This window comes from Dermacentor albipictus, chromosome 4 (genome assembly GCF_038994185.2).
Source record: "Dermacentor albipictus isolate Rhodes 1998 colony chromosome 4, USDA_Dalb.pri_finalv2, whole genome shotgun sequence".
Classification (NCBI taxonomy): Eukaryota; Metazoa; Arthropoda; class Arachnida; order Ixodida; family Ixodidae; genus Dermacentor; species Dermacentor albipictus.
In genome coordinates, this window is record NC_091824.1 from 99357485 (window position 1) to 99381189 (window position 23705).

At 43.0% G+C, this 23705-nt stretch overlaps 1 protein-coding gene across 9 annotated transcripts in view; it reads right to left on the bottom strand.

The window, feature by feature from the left end:
- Window positions 1–320: 320 nt before the first annotated feature.
- The window catches only part of LOC135904590 (uncharacterized), a 900492-nt gene continuing 877107 nt past the window's right edge, over window positions 321–23705 (bottom strand). The window contains exons 6-8 of one of the 9 annotated variants that reach the window (XM_070537279.1): window positions 22695–22949; window positions 5424–5746; window positions 321–1323 (exon numbers count right to left, since the gene is read on the bottom strand). In XM_070537279.1, coding sequence (XP_070393380.1) covers window positions 22779–22949 — 171 coding nt within the window. In that variant the 3' untranslated portion in view covers window positions 321–1323; window positions 5424–5746; window positions 22695–22778. Of the gene's footprint in view, window positions 1324–5423; window positions 5747–9779; window positions 10418–22682; window positions 22950–23705 lie in introns of those variants that run through there. The other 8 variants (XM_070537280.1, XR_010565156.1, XM_070537281.1 and 5 more) reach the window with 8 other exon arrangements.

Below are 23705 nucleotides of genomic sequence, written 5' to 3' on the forward strand. Positions count from 1 at the left end.
GGAACAAAGAGAAGAAAGCGGGTTAGCCAGAAAGCCTGATTTTTCTGAATCATACGGTGGGGAGCTAACGGAGAAATACACCAAGCAAAACATGGGGAAATCACTTTTACTTACTAAATCAATATAGAAATGATAAATTAATTGCATTGAAAGTGGATGAAACAACAACTTGCCGCAGGGGAGGAACAATTCCACCTCTTCGAATTATGGGTGCGATGCTCTAACCAATTGACCCCCTTCTGGTTCTTACATATCGATGGTCTCGAATCCGGCAACATTGATGCCTGGAGGTGGCATGTGCGGGTTTATTGACCAGTTGCCTTCACCCAGATATATCACGTACTAGTGACGCCTGTGGCAGAAAGGATGTTCCACATCCGCCGTCAAGGTTTGCGAGTGGTGGCGCTAGCTCACACTCCCTAGGCTAGTGCTTGTACTGACGCATAAATACCCAAGAATGTGGATGGGGAAACCGCGCCGAGGTAGGTTAATTTGTTAGAGCATGTCGCACGTAATGCGATGATGTGAGATTGTTCCCCGCCCACGGCGAGTTGTTGTTTCTTCTGTTTTCATTGACATAATTGGTCTGCAAAATTGTGCTTGAAATTCGTTGTTTACCGGGTAGGCAGTGTGCTTGAAAACAATGTGACCACGCAGACATATGAGCTAGCCATTGGCATTACATTACGGCATCGCGAATTCAATCAGCAGCGCGCGAGAGTGGTGCAGTTGCCTTGAAGGTGTTCTTAGAATACTCGATTCTACGATTTGACCATTCTAACACCTTCACTTTAGAGTTCCGTTACAAGGGGCGTGCCCATATTACACAGGGGCACGAGGTGCACGACTTCCCGGCTTCTCCACGTTTACAAAACTCAAAAGGCAAGGCGCAAACACGCACATCTGAACTCGCATTCACGGTGATGCAGCCCGAAGACTTTCTGCTTTCCAGGATCGTCCTTGCGGCGCATAGCATGTAGCATCAGTGTGGGGTCCAAAAGGGCATCGTTGTTCTTGAGGTTTGACGCAGTGATAAGTTGATCTGCCGTGTGGCTCTCTTCTCTTTCTCAGCATCTGCGTCGAGTCCTTCCGTCAGTCCAAAGTTCTCGTCGCAGCACAGTATACGCCATAGGCGGCGGTTTGAGCCCGAGAGTTGATTAAGTGTGGAATCGCTGACGCTGCTGCGGTGGCCGCGGTCCCGCCTGCATTCACGGAGGGCGTCGCTCAGCAGTTGCCGTGGAACTCCGCTGATGGTGGCTGCCTGTTCTTTCTCAGGTCACCTTCCTCCTACTGCGGCCATGCGCTGTCCTTGAACTTCCCCGGCTGCGATAGGTCGAGAGAAAAATACGGACAGAATTAACCTCAGCGTTGTCAAGTGCAAAATTGCAAGCAAAGGAAGCAAAATTGAAAGGGCTCACTCCGGTACTGGCCGTTTCTGGTACCAATCACCACTATCAGTGGTTTCCTTGCGTTATGTGTATTTTATTTCTTGCGTTATTTTTTTCTCACCTGACGTTTGTTTCCTTTGGCTGACTCCCGCCGACTACGCGCGGGGGTCAGCCAAAGCTACGCACAGGGATTTATTTATTTATTTATTTATTTATTTATTTATTTATTTATTTATTTATTTATTTATTTGCGCTTGATTTGTCACCCGGCATAAAGTCATAAAGGGGCTGAATATAAGCATGCAGGCCTGTTCCATAGACACTGCAGCAATGAGCATAAATTTGTGAAGCGCTCCTTCTCTTGGCATATACCCCCTCTCATGATCAAAACTTATAAATTTGCGCATATCAATTGGCTGTTTGCATACAGGCCAAACGTTAAAAGAAAGTTTTGCTTAACGTGGTTTCCAACAAGCGCGTTTACTTTCGGTCGGATGTTTTGACGCCATAGCAATGTGAATCGCCATGGTATTACGTCTAGCATTTGATGCTCAGATTATGTGTCTGTCAGTAACAAGTGATTGCCCTTTTATATGAGTTGTTACTGAAATAATTGAAATTGAAGTGCGTTTTTAGCTGCTTTTACTTGCTTCCTTTGTACCTATGTTATCAATTTCTGTTATCAATATCTGCAGTATGAAATAAATACAAAAATTGTGCTGAAGAGTTACAATGGCGTTTCGCCTCGTGAATGCTGGTGGCGCGCAAGCATATTGTCACGTGGTAGTGACTGGGACGAACACAGTAGCAGAACTGTAAATGGCGAAACTAAACCTTTATTGGTTGAACTTGGGCCCTCAAAAGCAAGTTATACTTCAGCACAACGACAGCGGTGAACACAGTCGGCGATCGTCGGAAATATGCCTAGCGGGTCAAGCGCGTCGGCTTTTATACAGCAGTCGTCGAATGTTCCAGAGTAATCGCTGGGACCCGCGTGCCTTCCACAAAGTTCCACATTATTCGCGTCGCGCACACATGCAATCAGATTACACAATGTTCGATCGCAGACAGTGAATGGAACCATCGATAACGTTCCCGAAACTTCCGATACATGCAGGCGTGTCCTACGCTGTCCGTTAACTTTTGTTAGGTGGTTAAACGTGTTGCCCGATAAAGGTAAAGAAGTACACGTGTAAATATTGGCGCAATAGCACGTACGAAGCTATTGGCCCTAGGTGTGCCCTGACGCCTACGCTGTCCGCATCACAGGTCGTGTTCAAGCATGGGCTCGCGAGGCCGCGCGACATGCAGCAGCCGCCACGTAGTAGAAGGCTCCGTTCTAAACATTTGCTTACTATTTAAATTACCTAGCATGGTGTCAGCGCGCACAAGCAAACAGCAAGTGTCCGCACTCAATGGCAGCGTACACTAACTGTCAAAACGCTGGCATCGCTGGAATCGCTGAAACGCTGGAATCGCGGCAGCAGCAGCGTTCGAAGAGACGTTCGTGCTGTCTGTCTCTTCTACGCAAACTCAAAGGTGAGAACACAGGGAACGCAAAGCTACGAGCCGTCGGCCCACCTAGACTGTGCCCCCAAACCAGATTCCTTCGAAGATAAACCCCGCGCTCCCGAACTACAACGGCCCGCTCCACCACCTCCGCCGGTGCCATGGTGCAATGCGCGCGACGGAATACGGCTCGGTTCCTCCCTTTGGCAGCGGGAGATTGAGCCGCCATCGTCTGCTCACCGTCGCACGCTTTCACTCGCACGCATAGCCTAAGGAATGCGGTGAAGACGTTACCACGAGACCTTCTTAAGGTCTCATGGTAAAGAAGGAGGTGCGTGGTAACGCACCTCCTTCTTTCAGTGACCACACATGTTCAGCTGCACGGTCATTCACGCATCTACCCGTTTGTCCCACATAGGTTTTCCCGCAGGTCAAAGGTATTTCATATACCACACCAGTGCAGCACTTTAAAAACCGTTTTTCGTGTTTTTTTGGTGCAGCTGCTCCTCGTAGCCTCGCTGGCGACGTGGGCGCAGAGCTGTGCTTGTTTTCGAGGAGCCAAAAACACGACTGGGACGACGTGTCTGTTTGCTACCTTTTTCATATTGTGGGCTATCCTATGTACAGTCGCGGACAGAATGAAATGGACCACGGGATCTCCGAAAACGTTCAATTCCCGAGCAGCCTGTAGCAGTAACCAGTAAAACTGCCCACGACAACGTTGTTTGCATATTCTAGTCGAGGTCCAAAATGCAAATACCAGATTGCATTGTGAGGTTGCGGAGGTATTCCGCTTTTTCTTAGATTTCATGGTCCATAATATTCTGTCCGCGACTGTACATACGGAACCACTTCCGGCTTCACAGCTAGTTGTTCTTGTGCGCACGGTTTCTTTGCCATGGCACCTTCGATTTTTTGCAAGATCGCTTCACCCACTGCTGTGATAACCGTGCTTGGGAACCCCGCCGAAACCAACCTATCAACTTGCTTGTCAAAGTTCGCACTCATTGCATGGTGATACGATTTCACGAGAGCACACGATTTCACGAGAGCATCTCTCGTGAAATCGTCTAAGGGCGATACCGACTACTAAGGGCGATACCGAAGTCCACCTTATAATGGGGAAATTAAAATTGCCTAAAATGAATAAAGGCGAGTGTGGAAATTCTGAAACGAGAAAATTCAGAGTATCATGCAGTTCATCGCAAAAAGTAGATGGTGCACTTGGCGACCGATAACACGCACAAAGCATTGTGTTTTGGTGGTTTATAACAACACGAACACAAATCAATTCTAAAGACGACGCAAGTGGAATCCTATAAGCCGCTATATTGTCGGCGACGGCAACTAAAACACCACCGCCTGATTTTAGGTCTCGGTCATGACGGTGAACAACGTAATTCTTGTCACAGTGGAACAGCTCTTCGCTAAGAATTTTATCGGTCAACCAAGTGTCCGTCAATAAACCACCTCAGCGGCACACGAATCAAAAATAGATGCTAAGGCTTCACGTTTATTAACAGCACTTCGCACATTTGATAATAACAAAGAGAAATCGCGACAAGGTTGGGTGCGTGACCGGTGCCTAATTTCTGTTAAGAAAAAGACGCGTCAGAATGGCGGTTAGTAGCAGTAGACGATAAATTAGCAGTACAGGGAACATTGCTCAATTGAAGTTCACAGACACTGTCGTTATCAGGGGAGTAAATATAACATTTGCTGTTGATATATAGCTGGTGGTACTTCCCAGTTAACAATTGACCGTTTTCTTTGCCAAATTCGTACAGCTTAGTTCTGACAGCTCTATAGTTGCCTTAAAAAAATCTTCACTTACGGAAACACCAGTTGTCTTTAACTTATTTTTAGAAGAAAGAATCGTTTCCCTTAGCTTAGACGATAAAAATCTGACAATAATGGGCCTGGAATTGTTGGGGACAAAACGGCCAAGTCTGTGTGCCCTGGAAATGCGGTCATCGCTTTTATTTGGGTTCATGCTTAATGCTAAATTTAAAACCGAGCAAATTTTCTCTTCTGACTGCGCCCAAGTTTTAGCAGCCCTATCGCTATCTGCTACCCCATGAAAGATTAAATTTTCGTAACGTGAACGGTCTTCAAATTCATTGATCCGTTGGTTAATACGGCTATTTGCGGCACGATGCCTTCACGCTGTTGGCCTTCAGATGATCGAATGCGCTGTTCAACTGCCGAGATCCTGTTGTCGATATCGGCTATTTGTTGCTCCATTGAATATTGAGCCTCCTTGACTTCACTCAAGGTAGTCATCACTTCTTGTTTCGAATCAAATTTGTCGTGTAGCGATTTAACGAGCTGTAGCAATTCCTCGTTACAGAGGTTAGGATCTTCTTTAGGGGGTCCAGGGTTTAGCTCTACGTTGGCGGACATAAATAACAACTTGGAAATAAGACCACATTCTCATGCTAATTGGAACAATACCTGCGGGCCTGGAAGCACTAGCAGCCAAACATTGTTTCACTTTTTACAGAGAAGTTGAGGTGCTGTGCTCACCTGCATCCAAGAACGAAAATGTGTTTGAAGCATGTTGGCGCCTGCAGTGCATTCATTCCCACTCAAGAGGCGCCAGCTATTCCAGCTTCATTTAAGGCGTGCCGGCGTTGATGCGTCTGTCAATGTGGCAGCCGGAAAAACAGCGCTTCCGTGAGGCATGGTTCACTGACATGAAAGAAGGCTTCGGTGGCCTCCCAGTGGAACGGGTCCTCCGTCGACCGGTCGGGCGAGCTGGTAGCTCAACCATTTGTTGCCGGAATAGCCAGCACTTGCGCATGGGTGACGCCGCACAGGTTGTCCCACGCAGCGAATCCGATAAAGATCTGCATCCAAAAACGAAAATGTGTTTGAAGCGTGTTGGCGGCTTCAGTGATTCCATTCACACGGCGTAAATTTACGCGTGCCTGCGTAAATCCAAAGAAATGGTTTGTGTTGATAGTTTTCGTGAGCCTTAGCGAAAATTCTCATAAATTTAGTGCACCCTACTGTGTGGTCACAGGCAATGAAAAGCCCCCCTGAAGTGTCGTTCGAGTATCGCCAGTAGAAGTGAAAATCTCGGATGCAGCGTCAACAAGACAATAACCATACGATGGCCATCTCCGTATTCGTGTTTAGACCAATAAAAACCACTTTTACAGCAATGAAGATGAGGAGACTGTCGCTTCTTCTACTTGCATAGAAATCTTGCCTTTAATGGCTAACCAGTGTATGTAAGCAAAAAGAAAAAAAAAGTGGGGGAGGGATCTTTTACGTTCGTAACAGCACAGTCGGTAATAAGAGCCCTTCCAAAACAAATGTGTCCCAGGGTGCCCTTCGCGTCTGAGGAATGTAACCTACTTACTCAGGAAAGCTTAATGGCGTTGCCTATTCAGAATGCTGACTATGAAATAAATGAGGCAAAAATAATAATAAAAAAAACACGAGACAATAGGCGCCCTAAGGCTTCATTGCACATTTCTCCCTCCAAAGGAGGGCAGCTGCAAGTAATCTGGGACAGTGTAGGACTCCCCCGGGCGCTATCTGAGTTGCCAATCTTGCTAGATGTGGCAGACCTACATACAACAGGGTAATTTTCGTAAATTGGCACCCCTTGACACATCGCTTTTCCCCTGGCTCGTGCCGTGCCGCGCAACCTAGCTGATCATTTCGTGCCAGCGCCTCACGCTCTCATCGCGTCTCGTCGCATCGTTCGAGGGTCTTACCAGGCTTGTTAGAATGGGAACATATGGCGGCGTTTCCAAATCTACCTGATGGAGTGGCTGATAACATTGTATATTCTGAATAGATTGAAGGTATGATGTTTTTTTCCCCTTGGCCTCATGACATCTAAATCTGGGAATAGCTCTGCAAGAGGGTCTATGGAGGGATGTGATGGCAGTCGTAAAATAAAAGGCTAAGCTTGAGTGCCGAGAAGATTATGATACCAATTTGAAAAAGGGAAGCTTATGATAACCCCTAGGTGGCCCAAAACGGGTAATGCAAATAATAGGAAAAACGAAACATGGCTTGAAATGAAAAGGACAGCCAGTGGGAAAAATGGAATTAACCAGCGATGTAAAAGAATAGGGAGAGATGCAAATGAGCAAAAATGAAAAAGAAATACGTGTGTCTTCTGTAAGGGCCCAACGACACATCGAAAACGCGTTAGTGCCCACCACCCTTCCCCCTGTGTCTTTGCAAGCTCTTACAGCCGTGACGACGAGCCAACGAGCTTACTCCAAAATTTCCTCTCAGTACTTCGCGGGTCGCCTAACATCGTATTCTGGGCCACCTCTCACTTCACTTCTTAGTTCGGAAGAGAAGAGAAGGTTGAGGATTCAACGATTTTCTCATTCGACCTTGGGCCAATCGTCGATGAGCTCGGTGGATCGAAGAGACGCATAGGTGCCTGTGTGCCACCGCCACTGCAGCATCACGTGATGCGCTCTGTTTGCAATTCCATTCCTTGAGTTATTCACCAGTCAGTGCCGCTGTTATATTCAAATAGCTACTTCTGCCTCTTCTTAATTTCCTGCCATTTTTTCGCTGCTCGCCTCTTATTCGAACCACTGCGTTTAAATGTGAGAGCATTATTCGGCTACCCTACCAACTTTATTCTCTCTAGCTGACCTCGCACGATAACCACGCAAAAATACGAAAGTCTATAGCCCCTATGAATAATTGCGACCATGCATGCAGCATTGCGAGTGAGCACCTATATATGGCACAAGGCCATCACATGATAAGCAGGGCATCAAACCGGAACTCAACCAAAAAAAACATTAAAAACATAGCTTTGCTCGAGCCAGAATTTGTAACGTAAATTGTAACCTTCGTAACGCAACCTGAATGTTACTTTGTTTTTAGAGCGCAGCTCTTTGGCGTCCGTTCCTGGGTTTCGCGTCGTCGTCGGCGTTGTCGGCCTCGTAACCAGCTCCGCCCCCCTTCGCTGGAGTGGGAGACGAAGGACGCGAGCCGCGAATGGCGGAGACCAATGAGAGCGGCCCCTTCAGTGACGTGCGCGCGCGATGCTGGTGTCATGCGGACCCTCCTTGCGGCTCGATGCGCACTCGTGTCTGGTCTCAGCCGATCCGCTCGTTTCGTACTATCGTCTGCTCGCGCCAAAGCTCTCGCCCGCGCCTGTTTGGCTCTGTTGGGTCGGTCTCGTTCGCGCTTGTTTTGGTTGTTATTGTGTGAGATTGTTTCTTAATCTGATTGTATGCGCTATGCGAATTGTATAGTACTTTCTGGAAGCCATGCGGCACCAGCGATCACACTGGAACCTTTGACGAGTCATGTATAAACGCCGGCTCGCTTGATCCGCAGATCAGATTTTCGACCATTACGGACTCTGCTACATGTCTCTCTCAAATTCTTTGCTTCAAAATATCGCGAAATGGAAACACGTATAGAGCTGCGCTCAAATTTCGCATTAGGGAGTATCGTAATCGTCGGATAAATTTTTTACACTCCAAAGTGAAACCGAAAGGAAAAGTAACCGTTTACGGTTCAGATTAGCCACCTTTTCTGGAGATTTTCATTCACGCATTGGAGTTGGAGTTGGAGTTGGAGTTTATTTCACCACAATGATTCAATGTTTACATGATCATACATGAGGCAAAGATACAATGTGTGGTGTGGAATGCAGGAAAAAAGCTGCGACATAAACGCAGCTTGACTGTCCCCATATCCCAGCAAAACAAGGCAGAAAAGTGACAGCATTCGTAGTCATGGAAACAAGTAAATAGGCACATCAATACATAGTGAAATTGGTACAATAAGGAAATATAGTTCTACAAAAACGAAAAAACGCATAAAAATTTGTACTCCTCGAGAAGACAAAAAAAAATCGTAAAAATGCAGCATCTCATGCCGCATTTTTTGCACCAAGAAAACACATCAAGTACATCATGTCAGTAAAAAAGATTGGACATATCCTGTCGCGAAAGAAGGCGTAATCGCTCTAATGAAAAATTGAACTTGTTTAGTATGTGGGGGAGTGAATATTTCAGCATTTGGAGACCATAGTTTTTTCGGCATCGAGGAACCTTCCAATAATCGCTCTGTCTAGTAGGTCGAGACGAGGTGCTGCGCTCTAAGCATGCTATGGAGGTAAGATTATGGAGGTAAGATTATGGAGGTAAGATTATGGAGGTAAGATTTATGGTTCAACTATGCTACTGCATCTGTAAGTAAACGCCATATTAAAGCGATTGCATTAAGGGTGGGCCCATATGGCAGAAAATCCGGCGTTGGCGTCCCGCATCAACCATCGTTTCGGCAAAAATTGTTTCCAGCCCTGCATATTCAACCACGCAGGCCCTCCATGCAGGACGAGGGAGTTACTTAACTAATTGCATTTCTCAAGGTAAAATACTTCAGAAAAATTGTAAAGTGCTACTTGCACGCCACTTACAGACATGATAGCGTCGCAATGTAATTTGAATATACTAGAAAACATAATTCTCTCGCGCGTAAACTCAAAACACAAACGCCTTTCCCAGCGTGTCTACCAAATCATAGAGCGGCAATACTGTCCGAGATTTGCGCGCGCCTGTGCGCGCGCAAATGTCGCAGCGCTTGAAACGATGCACCCGGTTCTTTGCAACACCTCCAGATGGCGCTCACCTCCACCACATCGTGGCCTACGCAAGAGGCCGCGTTTCAACCATAAACCTTGCCTTCGTGCATGGTGTTCACCACCAGAGTTTCCTGGTAAACATCATTGTTACATCAGGTACAGCTGCCGGAAAGCGTGAGACGCAGTCAAGGATCTTTAAGTGCTATCACGTTCCGCTCTTACAGGTGACGCTTAAGTGTCCTCTAATTTTTTTCCCGTGATTTTCAATGTAGCGGCACCGTTAGTATGGTATCGAGCGTATTGTGTCAGGGGACAGACTATAGGCGTTGTGTTAACGCGACCATATTTGCATCGCATCTGACGCGCGGACTCGCCAGGCTGTGATTCGTGCAAGTTAGCTGAGACAGTGGACGAGAAGAAAGGAAAGCGAGGGCCCCTTCTTTTATTATACGTATCATAAGCTAACAAAGTGTGGCTATGACAGCATAGGGGAAATCACAGGTACCTTTTACTTGAAATAAAGAACTGATAAATTACGGGAAATGAAAGTGGATGAAAAATCAACTGGCCGCAGGTGGGGCACGAACCCACGTCTTCGCATTACGCTTGCGATGCTCTTACTAATTGAGCTACCCTGGCGCCATTTTCCCATCCACTTTCTGGCTTATTTATGTTTATCTACGTGAACTGGACCTGCGAGTGGTAGCCAGTGCCAAACCTCAAATTACTCCGTGGTAAACGAATAAGCTCACCTCCCGTACAAACACAGATTCGACAAGGGCGATATTTGGATGAAGATTGGCGAGGCACTTAGTAATAGCAGAATGTGCAACACCAAAGAGTTGTGTTCTAACGTCTGGCTTTTGCACTGCCGGGTGAATTCATCACCGCCGCTTCCGGAGCGTCCGCTTTTCAGCGGCTCGTTGTGCATCCCCTGAAAAGGAAAGCTGAAATGAATTAAAACTATTTATTTATTTTTTTCGCTAAAAATCAATGCGGGCAAAGTTGCACCCAATCTCTCCGTAGAATCACTCTTTTTTGCGATCAATGATCTATGAATGAACCTGAACTCCTTAAAATCATGTTTTGACGAGCGACACAACGCGGACAAATGTGCGCGCAGTACGCAGATTTGCGGCAGTGGCAAAACAAATGTGCACATCTTGGACATGTGCGAAAAATAATTTCCACCTGCTATGGAGTTTTTGTTGTCTCTTCGCTTCGGAAGCGTGAAGAAAGCCTATGACTACCTTCACATTTCGGGTCGAAGCGGGCGAAAATCGAAAGGCACCTGAGAAATCCTAGCACTTTTCCGCCTAAGTGGGCAGAAACCTAGGCTACGAGAGCCGGATCGATCTCGGACCGATCTTTCTTGGCGAAAGTGAAAAGTCATTCCCCATCGCCGGAAGCTGCATTGGCATCTAGGCACTGTACATGAAGCCTTAAAGTGTCACCGGTCCAGAGGGACAATCATTGTAGTTGTTTACATGTTTTACAGAACAACCACTGGCGATATTTCTTAGGCGGATCCATTATCCTTTATTGATTGCAGAAAATAGACCACCAAGTTTTCTACCCTTAGAAAAAACAAAAACAAGAACGACAATACCATTACCTCGCAGCTTTATTTAACCTGTGCGAAATAGAGCACAGACATTGTATTACGGCAACTATTCTGTGTGAGCGTAGCAGGCTCATTGATTGATCAAGCCTTACTTTTCAAATTCTTAACCAAACGCTCAGCCATATTTACAAGTGAAGCGGCAAAAACGGCTGCGATTAGGTGATCAGCAAGTAAAAACTTTCTTCTGTGCACTTCGTCGGCTTCGTCCCCTGATGACTACGTTACTTGTTAACCTTAGTCTTATTTCTTTTCAGTGCACACTGCCTTGCTTTCAGCGGAGCTTATAAACTGCATGCTCAATGCAAGTGGCAACAGCCGATAAGCACCGGATCAATGGACGAGTGTTCATAACAAAAACCCCTTCGTTAACTTACCTGCCTGAAGAAACGTGCGTGCACTGAGGATGTATTTGAATAAAGTTCACACTAAGGCGTGTAAGCTCATGTCTTTCTAAAAGAATGATCAACACAAACGTGTGTTTTCAAACATCGCCATGCGGATACGGATCTAACTGTTCTGCTTTTGTTCAATGACTGAGAATGTACATTCTAATGAGGCATTGTCCATTTACACATTATTTTTGCAACGGCGGCAATTATTTCGTATTACTCCTCACCTAGAGATCTGGGCCAGTATTCACAAAGCGTTTTTACGCTAAAAGCGTTCGCACCAGGAAATTGTGATTTACGACATTATCCGGCGAGGGTGTAGAATTAAACAGAAAGGTGTGTTATTCAACGTCGAAGGAGGAATATGAGATAGGACGGTGGGTCAGCCGGCTGTGTGTTTTTTCGTGGAAGGGGCCTGCACGACAAAAAGGGTTGGGGGCATTATTAGCTCTGCTAGAGGTGAGTGTGCTATCGTCTCTCTGAAAGAGAATAAAAGAAGCCGCAGAAAATGGCACTCGTGAAAAAAAAACGTTTTAAAATTCAATAAATATATTAAAAAAGAAGTGTCGTTGCCTCTCCCATCCGCCTCATATCTCCCCCCTATAGAAGAACCCCACCTATATATACTGTGCCGAGGAAAGCATATCTCGCGTCCAAAAAACAACACCGCTTGTTGAAACGTTGCCTCCCGATTTTATCTTGTTCTCGTTTTGCTCATCGTCTTGAATTTCCATCTCCCGCCTTTGCCACGTTTTCCATGCCAGAACACAGTAATTTATCTACGACAAAGCCATTATTAGAACTTCGCTCTCGCCGAGAATAACCAAGTTCTCTAGTATATGGCATGTGCAAACGCATAACACTAATGGAAAAAAGTTGAAATACTAAGAACTCGTCTACTATTCCAAAGGAAAGCGAACTTCACATACTTTCTCGAGCATGTCGTTAAAATGTCTAGCCGGTTAATTTTCTTGCACCGCATTTTTTTCTGCTTTCCAGAGTTGAGAGAGTAAATATTCTGTTCATTTTGTCTTCTGGCATGTTCTATTATTCCCCGCAGAGATACATTCCTTAAACTTGGTCACCAGTTCATATTTCGCAAACTGTCATCGGAACTCCTGGAATTCCATATTTGAACTTCTCTAAAGAGCTCCTGGTGTTCTTATTAACTTTGTTGCAGTTTTTAGCCATTATAGAGCACAAAATGCATTCTCCAAACCACCTTGGCTTCGTTTATCCAAATATAGTCTTTTTCTGTTCAGCTCCATCAGTAATTCGGTATCTTTTTTTATACTTACAACAAAGTGCGCCAGTAAGCTTACTGTCGCTTACCCATGTTTTTCCTATACGAGCCTATAGCCGAGTAACAAATAAAGTTTGAGAACTTCAGCACATCATGGGAAAAAGAGTATAAAACAGAAGTGCTGATGTGGTGAAAAAAATTGTTAAATTTGTTCGCTTCTCTGATATAGAACGATTGGAATACCGAACATTTTTTCATCTTGGACAAGGGTCAAGTTGAGATCCCACAATTTAGAAGAAGAAGCAAAATAATTTTCAAAAAAAGTCGTGCGTCGCTTCACGCTCCAGGCTCCTATCACCGTTAAAATAAAAAAAAGAAGAATGGCTAAATAAAAAAAAAGAAGCGGGATAATTACCCGGTAGTAGATGACAGGAATGCTTGTGAGGAAACTTTCTTCGCAAGACGTAACCTGCTGACGTTGGAGTGGTAGCTTACGGTCGCCAATATTGTCCTTACTTTAGCGTGTTTTTCTTGCAAAGAACAGGGATTCTCAAAAATAGTAACATTTTGCAATATCTTAAAGCACAGGGCCTGATTTCCACTGTAGCATTCTGTGCAAGCTCGTTCTGCTCAAAGGCGCGATAAAGAAAAAGAAGACAGTGGACACAGTAAAGCAATCTTGTACGCATTTTGGCACATTCCAAAACATGAGAAAAAATTTTGCAAGAGGGGACAGTTTCGTGAGCTTAGGAAACTTCTTAGAAATATGCAGCAAGAAGGAACCAACAAAGTTTTGAGCTAGATTCTATATAAAAACAAAGCCTCCATTCCACAGTTTTAGTTCAAAGTTATCGGTAAAGTGGCTTAACGTTTCAACACTGTCCTGTGCTTTGAGCTTGTTGGTTGCAAAATGCTGGCTGGGAATTTTTTTCTTCTTTACGATGGATACGAGAAAAAAAAATACGCTGTTACTCTGCGGTCCTATTACGCCACGATCGAACTTTGCTCCAGCGGAAAGATGCCTAAGCACAGGATCATTTAAATATTACCAACTCAGTGAAGCAGACAGTGACGTAAATATAAAAATTTGTATTCGAAATAGGCCGGAAATTTTGTGAATTTCTCTAACAACTTTCCTCGAAGTTGTTTTGCCTCCACAGTTCTTGTGATGAATGTTTGCCTAGTGCTACGACAAGGCGATTGGGGAGATGCTGCGGATCTTGCCTTGGCACTCTTGTAGACACTGTTTACACTCCTGTTGATACACACTGCATGTAAACTGTCTACGTAATATAAATTCCGAGTCTCCATTCCTAGCGTCTCATGATCACTTATCTGTTTGAACTATCTTGAACCACAGGGGGTGCAATTAGCTGTTCATTATTCCAAACATAGAAGAGTCTAATACAGAAGGCACCTAGAATTAAAAAAAGAAACTGTTCTACTACCTACCACTAGCATGGCATGCATGGCATGCATTTTATTAAGCTCTTTTAGCGCGTGCATCAAACCTAAAGTTTATCGTTGGCAGTACAAAAGCATATTCATATTCCCAATATTGCTTCAAGCAAGCTCGTACAGATTGCAAAAGGTCTAGGCTTTTCCACGACTTCCATTGGAAGGAATAAAAGAAGACATGGTAATTAGGAGCACGATTATAAATCTACAGCTCGTCAGACAAGAACGAGCAAAATAAGAAATTGGATATGCTCTAGCAGGCATGTGCCCACAGTTCCTTAGCTGAGACGTCTTGATCGTTTTGAATGGACTAGGTGACAACGTAACCAGACACACTCGTTACATTTATTCAGACATTAGAAAGTCTACAGTGCTAATTTATGCATGCTACAGGTAATTCACGTGTCTTTAGCGGCCTAATTTTGCAATAGTGCTCGCTATCTATTTGTGGTGTGCCAGCTTGCTTTGCAGAGGGTGTTTGGGCACTTTGGTAATGAAAGGAACTCCTCCACTTGTGGCGCCTGAGACTTTCCTGCACCATTGGAGGTTACTGCATGCACTCGTGGGCGGTTGGAGCAACTACGCTTCCATCAATCTTCTGCGATTGCATTCCCTATAAAGACGGACTACAATACCAGCGTGTATGGCGCTGGCAGGCGGGCGCTGGGCAGTCCTCACCATAACAGGTTTCCCGTTGCGCTTCTTCCATCATGCCTAGCGTTTTGGGACCGCTTTACCGTATTAGCAAACACAGCTGGCTGTACTTAACCTAAGGGCGAGGGATAAGAAGGTACTGTAATCAGCCGCGCCCAATTAACGATGGCGTGCCTTATGGCATGACATTACTGGATTACCAAATAGCGGAACTATTGCATTTCATTGTGTAATCACCACTTGTCCTAGATATATTGATGAAAGCGATCTTCACGAATGTTGACAGATGGGCGAGTTGTTGACCAATAATTTTGGCAGTGATCGTCCTCTGTATTCTTCCTGCTTTTATTTGTCGTTTTTTGTTTTGTTGTTGCTTTGCGCTGCCTACGTGCAGAAGAGAACCACTCTGACGAATGTGGAGAGCCTTAAAAATGCCATTGCAACGCAGGCTTGAATTTTTTCTATCGGTTTGTGTCACTTCTGACGTTGTCTATTAATTCTATGTTAGGCTGTCTCAACATAAGAGTAACACTAGCACACGTTGCTTGTCAGAAGCAAAAAAGTTAGAGATTTTATATATTGGCGAAATTGGGGTTACTTTTGGGTAATATATACCGAAAGTTCAAACTGCGTTGGCTACTTCTTTCTTTTAAAATATTAACGAAATATCTGCTTTACCCCAACTTTTATTTATTTCTTTCAAAGTACCTTACAGGCCCCAAGGGGAGCATTGAGTAAGGGGGCCGTCATTGAACAAATGACAAAGGAAAACAGATATATGAACGCTAAAAAATGTGAGAGCTAGAAATGTTGATAATTATCACGTGCTTGCAAAACAGTTTAACAAATAAAAACAGTGATTCAGTACAAAGAGTTGTCACGAAAGGAATGAAAAGTGCAATTCACGGTAACATAACAAGCGATGTAACACTCGCGCAAAATAACGTACATAGCGCGAGTACATAAAACAAACAAAATTGAACAACAGTAACAACAACAGAAAGAAAGTCATGACCTATATGCGACACGTATTATGCGACATGACATATGTACAGATGAATACATTCGTTATGATGAAGGCTGTAGGTTCAGTAGTTGTCTGAATTTATCATTGCTCATTTGAGCGACAGTGCTGTTAGGAAGCGAATTCCATAACCGAATTGCTCGTGGTAGAGCCGAGAAGTTAAATGCGTTTGTGTTGCCATAAATGCGGGTGAGGCTTCAATCATTATAAAGTCGTCGTGATGTGCAAGACGCGCGTTCCAGTGGCATGTTTGATGTCTTCCTTTGGTGAACATATCTATGGAGCAAGGCCAGGAGTGCTATGTCACGTCGGCTACTCAATGATTGAAGGGAAAGGTCGAGTTTTATTTGAGTTATGCTCGACTTGTAGCTGTAATTTCGGAAAATAAATCGACTAGCTTGGTTTTGCATGGCTTCCAGCATGCGGATTAAGTGTTCATGTTAGGGAGACCGTATAGGGGACGCGAACTCAAGCTGAGGGCGTACAAATGATACGAATGCTAATTTACGGATGTTAGACGGGCAATTACGCAAGTTGCGACGAATATACTCAACATATTTGGAAGCGTTTGCGCATATGGTTGCAATGTGATGGCCTAGGAAAGGCTCGGTGTAAGATTTATGCCCAGATATTTATATGCTAATGCCTGAGATACTATATTTGTGTTTATATCATAGGAAAAGCTATGAATTGATGTTTTTCGTGTGAATGTCATTAGTCGGCATTTAGACTAGTTAACTTTCATTTGCCAGTCTTCACACCATTCGGTAACGAGATGAAGGTCCTCTTGAAGAATGTGATGGTCATCAAGGCTGCGAATTGGTCGATATAATATACAATCATCGGCGAAAACATGCATGCAGGATGAGATGTCACGGGGCAGATCATTGAAGTAAATAAGAAAATCAAGGGTCCTAGTACGCTACCCTATGGTATACCGGAACTGACATATGCAAGGGGTGACGTAAAATTATTAACGACTGTAAATTGCCGACAATTTTCTAGGAAGTTACAAATCCAGGAGAGTGTTAAGCAGTCGAATTTCAGAACGGATAACTTGGAAATTAAACGGCAGTGAGCCACACGGTCGAAGGCTTTGGAGACGTCGAGAAAAAAGCAATCTATTTGAAGACAACAGTGGATGTTAAAATGCAAGTCTGTACTGAATTCTAGTAACTGCGTCTCACATGACACGCCTTTCCTAAACCTATGTTGAATAATAAAGAAAAAAATTATTTGATTCTAGATGGTGATATATGTGAGATGCAATAATATGCTCAAGCATTTTGAAGCAAGTACTGGTCAATGATATTGGAGGATAGCTTACTGGGGAATTCTTGCTGCCACTTTTGTGCACTGGTATCACTTTTGCAGCTTTCCAGCCTAAGGGAAGCTGGCTTGATGATGACGACTGGCGGAAAATAATGCATAAAAATTCGCTAGATAGCTTGACTGTATTCTTTAAACATTTTGAGGTAATATTATCGACACCCGAAAAAGTAGTCAGCTTAAGGTTATTTATGAGACCTGTGATACCATCCTCTGTGTCATTGATGGATTGCATGTACTGGTAATCTAGAACAGTGACTTCCGGCAGGATTGAATGGTCTTCTATTGTGAATATGGATGAAAAAAAAATGCAATAAAAACGACTGGGCATTCCTTGTCACTGATTGTAACTTGATTACCATCACTTAGTGAAATATGATGGGAGCCACTATAAAGTGAAATTGCCTGCCAGAATTTTTAGGGTTTGTTTTTAAGTAGTGAAGGTAGATCTTGAGAGTAGTATTTTTCTTTAGCCTCTCTTAAAGATGAACAGTAAACTTTCAAAAATGAGCTATATTTATCCCATACCACGGGTGAGTTTACACGCTTTGCAGTTGCGTATAGCCTTTTCTTCTTGTTTCTTAGCCGTCGAAGGTACTTGGTGAACCAAGGGTTCTGTCTATCGCTTGTTATTCTGATTTGGGAGAAATACGTTGCCATTAAATCACGCAGCTTTTCTTTAACGGAAGCCAGTGTTCATTGACTGACCGTGCAGAAAACGAAGCTAAAAGGGTGCCAGAAAGAAATGTCTCAAGTTCTTTGTTAGTATTGCCATAGTCTCCTCTGTTATAATCACGGATGGTTTTGTTTGAGGCCCCTATAAATATCAAGGGGATGTTAAGAGTAAGTTGTAGTAGCTTGTGATCGCTGAAACCGTCTAAGCAAACTTCACCAGCTGTTTCAGGGGCATTAGTGAAAACTAAATGTAAAATGTTAGTGCCACGTGTGGGCTGGGTAATTATTTGGAATAAATTGAAATCTAACATTAAAGAAATGAACTCCATTGATGTATGACAAGATGATGACAGGTTATTCCACTCGATCAAAGGAAAATTAAAGTCGCTAAAAACATAGACGATATCAGCTTGACAGAGCTCAAGGGCTTTAGAAATACTATTGCACTGTTCGACAAGAATGTACCGGTTTGTATCGCGAGGACGATAACAATATCCTATCAGTAGCTTGTTTCTGAGGGCTTGACATTCAGCCCATACTATCTCGATACTGGAATCTACATTATTAACTTGTGAGGTAACTGTTCTTTTGATACCAAGGAGTACGCCACCACCTCTCTTTTCGGAGCGATCACACCTTAAAATGTTAAATGTGGTATCATGTGGAAATATTTCATTATCTGTTATTTCAGAGTGTAGCCATGTTTCAGTAAGAACAAGAATATCTGAACTGCAGTCATTAAGAAATGAGGCAATATCGTCGCGTTTAGGCAACAGACTTGGCATATTTGTGAAAGATATTGATAATGATGGTGCGATGACAGGTGGCTTTGACTTCCTGCGGTTCACACCATGCAGTGGGGTTTGTTGCTATTTAATACAAGAAACAACTGTATTGCAAGTGCTATCAAAAATATAAATGGCGTCCCCAATGCGTAGTCGATTGGTTGACAACGTAAACGGCTTAGCTTCTGTTTTCGCAAAAGCAATTAGCTGCTTTCTTGCCTGCCGGGTAGCTGGCGAAAAATCCTCGCTAATTGAAAAACCAGACCCTTTTAGTTTGCGTGCAGAAGACAAGATATAGCCTTTGTCTTTAACAAATGTCATTTTCGCAATAATAAGCCTCACCCTGCCTTCCATATACTTTCCTAATTGGTGCACCCTCTCAAATTGCGCAGTCGTGAATTCCGTGCCCAATTTTTCAGAGCAAAATTCTATCACTTTTCTTTCTGAAGCAGCCCAGTTTTCTTTAGCCTCTTCTGCTATTCGAAAGAAGAGCAGGTTGGATCTTCGCATACGGTTTTCCACAGTTTCACATCTAGAAGATATATTATGCAGCTGATTGGAAACGGATTGGAAACGTCACGCAATGTTTCCAAACACGTTCCAGAATCCCCAGCTGGTTGAGATGGTACAGGTGACTCCAACGCTACTAGCTTTGTATTTAGCAGTTTAATTTCGTTTACAGCGGCAGCGCGTTCTTCGTTCGCTCGTATCAAGTCACTGCGCAAAGCATTCTCATTTTCTGCATGTTTGCGTGCAGTTTCCAAAGCAGCTACCTGCCCCTTTTGGAAATTTTTACAATCAGCTTGCATTTGGTTGCATTTACAGATCACCGTCTTCATCTTACATTGACTTTTATTCCGGCCTCGATGAATCCCTAGAGAAACTATCATTTGAAAACAAGGATGTAGTTATTATGGGCGATATCAATATAAACCTTCTGGATGAAACTTCACCTACCTCCTTCCTTTATAGCAACTGGTATCAGAGTTACGGTTTTCAATGTTTGGTAACGCTAACTACTCGTTGTAATAAGATAAATGAGGGCACACTACTACATCATGCGCTAAGCAACACAATGTCACCGCCAGAGGCTGGTATCATTGATGTCGACATAACAGACCATTACCCTATCTCTGTTTTCCTCAACTCAGAGCCGCAGTCACCTACTATTTCATACTTCAGCTACGTACTGAAGAAAGATGCCTTTTTGGAATCTGTGACTAAAACTGAATGGTCTGCTGTCTTTGAATATAATGATGCGCAAGAAGCCTTTTCTCAGTTCTCTGCAATTTTATTATCATTAATCAATTAACATACCGTCAAGAAAAAAATGCAAGAAAATCCTCTCCCTTCCTCAAAACCCTTCGTTAAATGCTAGCATACTAGCCAATATGCGGAAACGTGAAAACCTATATAAAAAAACTAAAAGGCAACCTTTTAATGTCACCCTCTCTGCACGATACAAAAAAGTTTGCAACGCACTCAACAGCAAACTAAAGAATGCGACGAAGAGCTACTATGAGCACAAAGTTGGTCAGTCTGGCAGCAACTCAAGACAAAAGTGGCAAGTTCTAAATTCCTTTTTGCGCAGAAATGAACAACTCTCATTTATCTATACCATCACAAACGATCATATTACATATGATCAACCATTTGAGATAGCAAGAGCGTTCAGTGATGCCTTTTTCCCGGACAAACCAGTCATCAGTAGCCGTCCTTTGTCACTGAATCGTGTGCCGCATTCATTTTTTCTTTACCCTACAACTCCCCATGAGGTTCTTGATGTCATTCGCAAACTGAAAGTAACCAGTGAAGGTCTTGATAATATTAATCCTAGTAACATAAGACTAGTTGCTTATCTCATATGTGATGCTTTATGTTTTATTATCAATTTCATATTCAGGACCGGCATTTTTCCATCTCAGCTGAAACGAGCAACGGTAATTCCAGTTTTTAAGAGAGGCGATCGTTCTTTACTAACAAATTACCACCCAATATCTATACTGCCATATTTTAGTAAAGTGATTGAGAAATTTGCTGTCACTCGATTAACCAATTACCTGTTTAAATTTAGTATTCTTTCCAATTCTCAGTACGGTTTTCGTCCTTGCTAGTCGACCAACCTTGCTCTTATCTTCCTAACGGATAGAAAGGAAGCTATTGATAAAGTGTATTTTTCTGGTTCAGTTTTTATTGATCTTACGAAAGCTTTTGACCCTATTAACCATCAAATTTTGTTTTTAAAGTTGGAAGCTCTAGGTATAACTGGGCCAGCACTAATGTTACCACGAACCTACCTGCAGGATAGACATAACATATTTAAAATTTCTGATGTTTTTTTTTCCGAACCTAAGGTTACTAACCTAGGGGTACCACAGGGTTCTATTCTCGGACCTTTATTATTTTTAATTTACATTAATGATGTGCCCGATAGTCTAACATCCTCACGGTGTATATTGTACCCCGATGACACAACCATTATTAACAACAATAAAAATATTTCGTTCTTAGTTACTAAACTCAATAATGACTTGTCTACGGTTACAAACTGGTGTACAAATAATAATCTTGTTATTATTCACTCGAAAGCCAAGTTTATTTTATTTAATTCCCCCCAGAAACCATCTTGTTCAGTTCAATTGCTGATTCTTGGTTCCCATTTAATCCCTTCCAGCACTCATTGCTCATTCTTAGGGGTAGAACTAGACTCTAACCCAAAGTTGCATTATCATGTCTCGAATGTTAAAAAGAAAGTTGCTTACCGCATTCGGTTACTGATTAGAGCCCGCCAATTCTTTAACTGTTCTACACTTGTCTCGCTATATTACGCTTTTCTACACTCACATATTAACTACTCGTTAATATGTTGGGGACATACATATAATACTCACCTCGGTTCACTTCAAACTTTCCAAAACAAAGCAATTAAAATAGTCACCTCTAGTCTCTATAATACTAGCGCTCTCCCATTGCTACACTGTAATAACATTCTGTCTGTCAAAGAAACTGTGTTGTATAATCTGGGTATATTTATTTTTAAGTTATTGAATAATGAAGTCTGCATGTATAATTCCTAAAACATGCCTGATAAACACTATTGTCGCGCAGATTTGCTTTACACAATTATCTGATTTTACCTCAGGGGCGCACCAACTATGGCAAACAATCAGTTCATTTTGCTGCCTTTTCATTTCGGAATTCCGTATCACTATGCATCAAAACTTCGCGTTCAACATCCCTTATAAAAAAAACATCTGAAGAATTGTCTTCTAACAGAAAATATTTACCATTAACTTTTTTTTTCTCTTTATTGTTCACCCTTATTACTTCAAATATTCCGCTGTTCTGATACCTTTCTTTTTTATTAATAGTCATGTGTATTTCGAAGTTGTTTTGTTGTTGTTTCTATTGTTGCATTTATGGTCATGTATATTTGAAATTCTTTTTTTTTTGGGGGGGGGGTAATATGTTTTGTCCGTTACTGTTCAATTCGTTTAGTTCATTTAGGTTTGCTGCATTTGCTCCTTGCAATTGTACAATTTCCTTCGTTAGGTTTCTTGTAACTAACTAGTAATCTTGTTTTGCATTCTCCAGTACTTTATTCCATGTTTCCTTATATACGATTTTAATGTAGTTCTATTCGTTGCTTTAGAAAACGCATATTTATAAATATCAGGAGGTCCCGATACAGCCGTTCACTATGGGACCTCCTTCTGTATAATATTTTTTATACCTTGTAATCTATAATGAATAAAGTCAATTTCAATTTCAAAAGCAGCCACGGTGTCTCCAAGCTCATTTATTCGTTCCAAGGCAGCAGCGAAGGCGTCCGCCTCAACCTTGGACATTGGACCGGGGTTCTGCTCGACGTCACGCACGAGGACAAGTAACAACTCAAACAAGTAAAGTACATTTTTGATAACAAAGTAACCGACCGCTTAAGCGCATCAGTCCATTCTGTCGGGAACGACATCGCTATGATACAATAATCGCTAGATTTAACTGAAGCAGCACCTACCAGGTAACTAACCTGCAAGAATGGCATCGGTGAGGAAAGCATACTTGAAGCGATGTCGTGCCCCAAGCGGACGATGGCTGGCTGGCTTTTAAATCCTCAGTTGGATGTGATGACTGCAGTATCAGTTCCAGGTTGCCAGACAAGTACTCGAGCACGATTCATATTAAGCCTTGTATGCACAGCCAGATCACAGGCTGAGAGCGGTCCAATTTCGCTTTGTTGGTTGGTGCCGAAGATCATGTAGCAGCAGGCCCATGTCGTGGCAATCTGCAACAATGGCATTGGTGAGGAAGGCATACTTGGAGCGATGTCGTGTGAAGGTTTATTCATTATAAAAGAGATTTAGCTGCTTTTCCTGGTTTCCTGGGGACACGATGTGAGCCACGATGTTTATATTTCGTTTAAGTAGTAATCGTGTTATGTGTAACGAGCTATACATTTTTATTCTGTGTGGGTCTATTTTAGACTTCGTAGAAAGTTACTTATTCAAGCGTTGCAAGGTGTTATACTGCCATTACGCCAATATCTTCCAGACTCCTAAAACAACGGCATAAGGAACGAACTTCAAATTTCATGAAAATAGGGATAATTTTTACTGTAATGCGCTGTCAAACTTTCACGAACTTGATTTAAATGTAGCGTTGTGAATAAGCATTGAACCCTCCTTTATACCCCATTTTTATTCGTCATATGGGGCTCGCAGTTTGTTTCTACAGTGTCTGCGGTGAACTAAACAAGGCGCCTTGTTCGTATTTTGGGAGAACTAGAGGCACGGTACGTGTAACGTGTTGACAACGCTCCGAAAAGTTGGTTGAATGCGCCTTTTTACAAGTAATTACGTATGCAAGTGCTCGGGAGCTTTATGAAGGTGTGTAATGAGCGACATAAAACTTATGCCGCTGCTCTGGCATAATTACAATTATTCATCATTAAATTACAATATTAGCGAGACGTTGCAAATCACTTTGCTTGTTAGCTAACAACACAATGTCGTCCACATAAAATAAACCTGGATGCTACTGC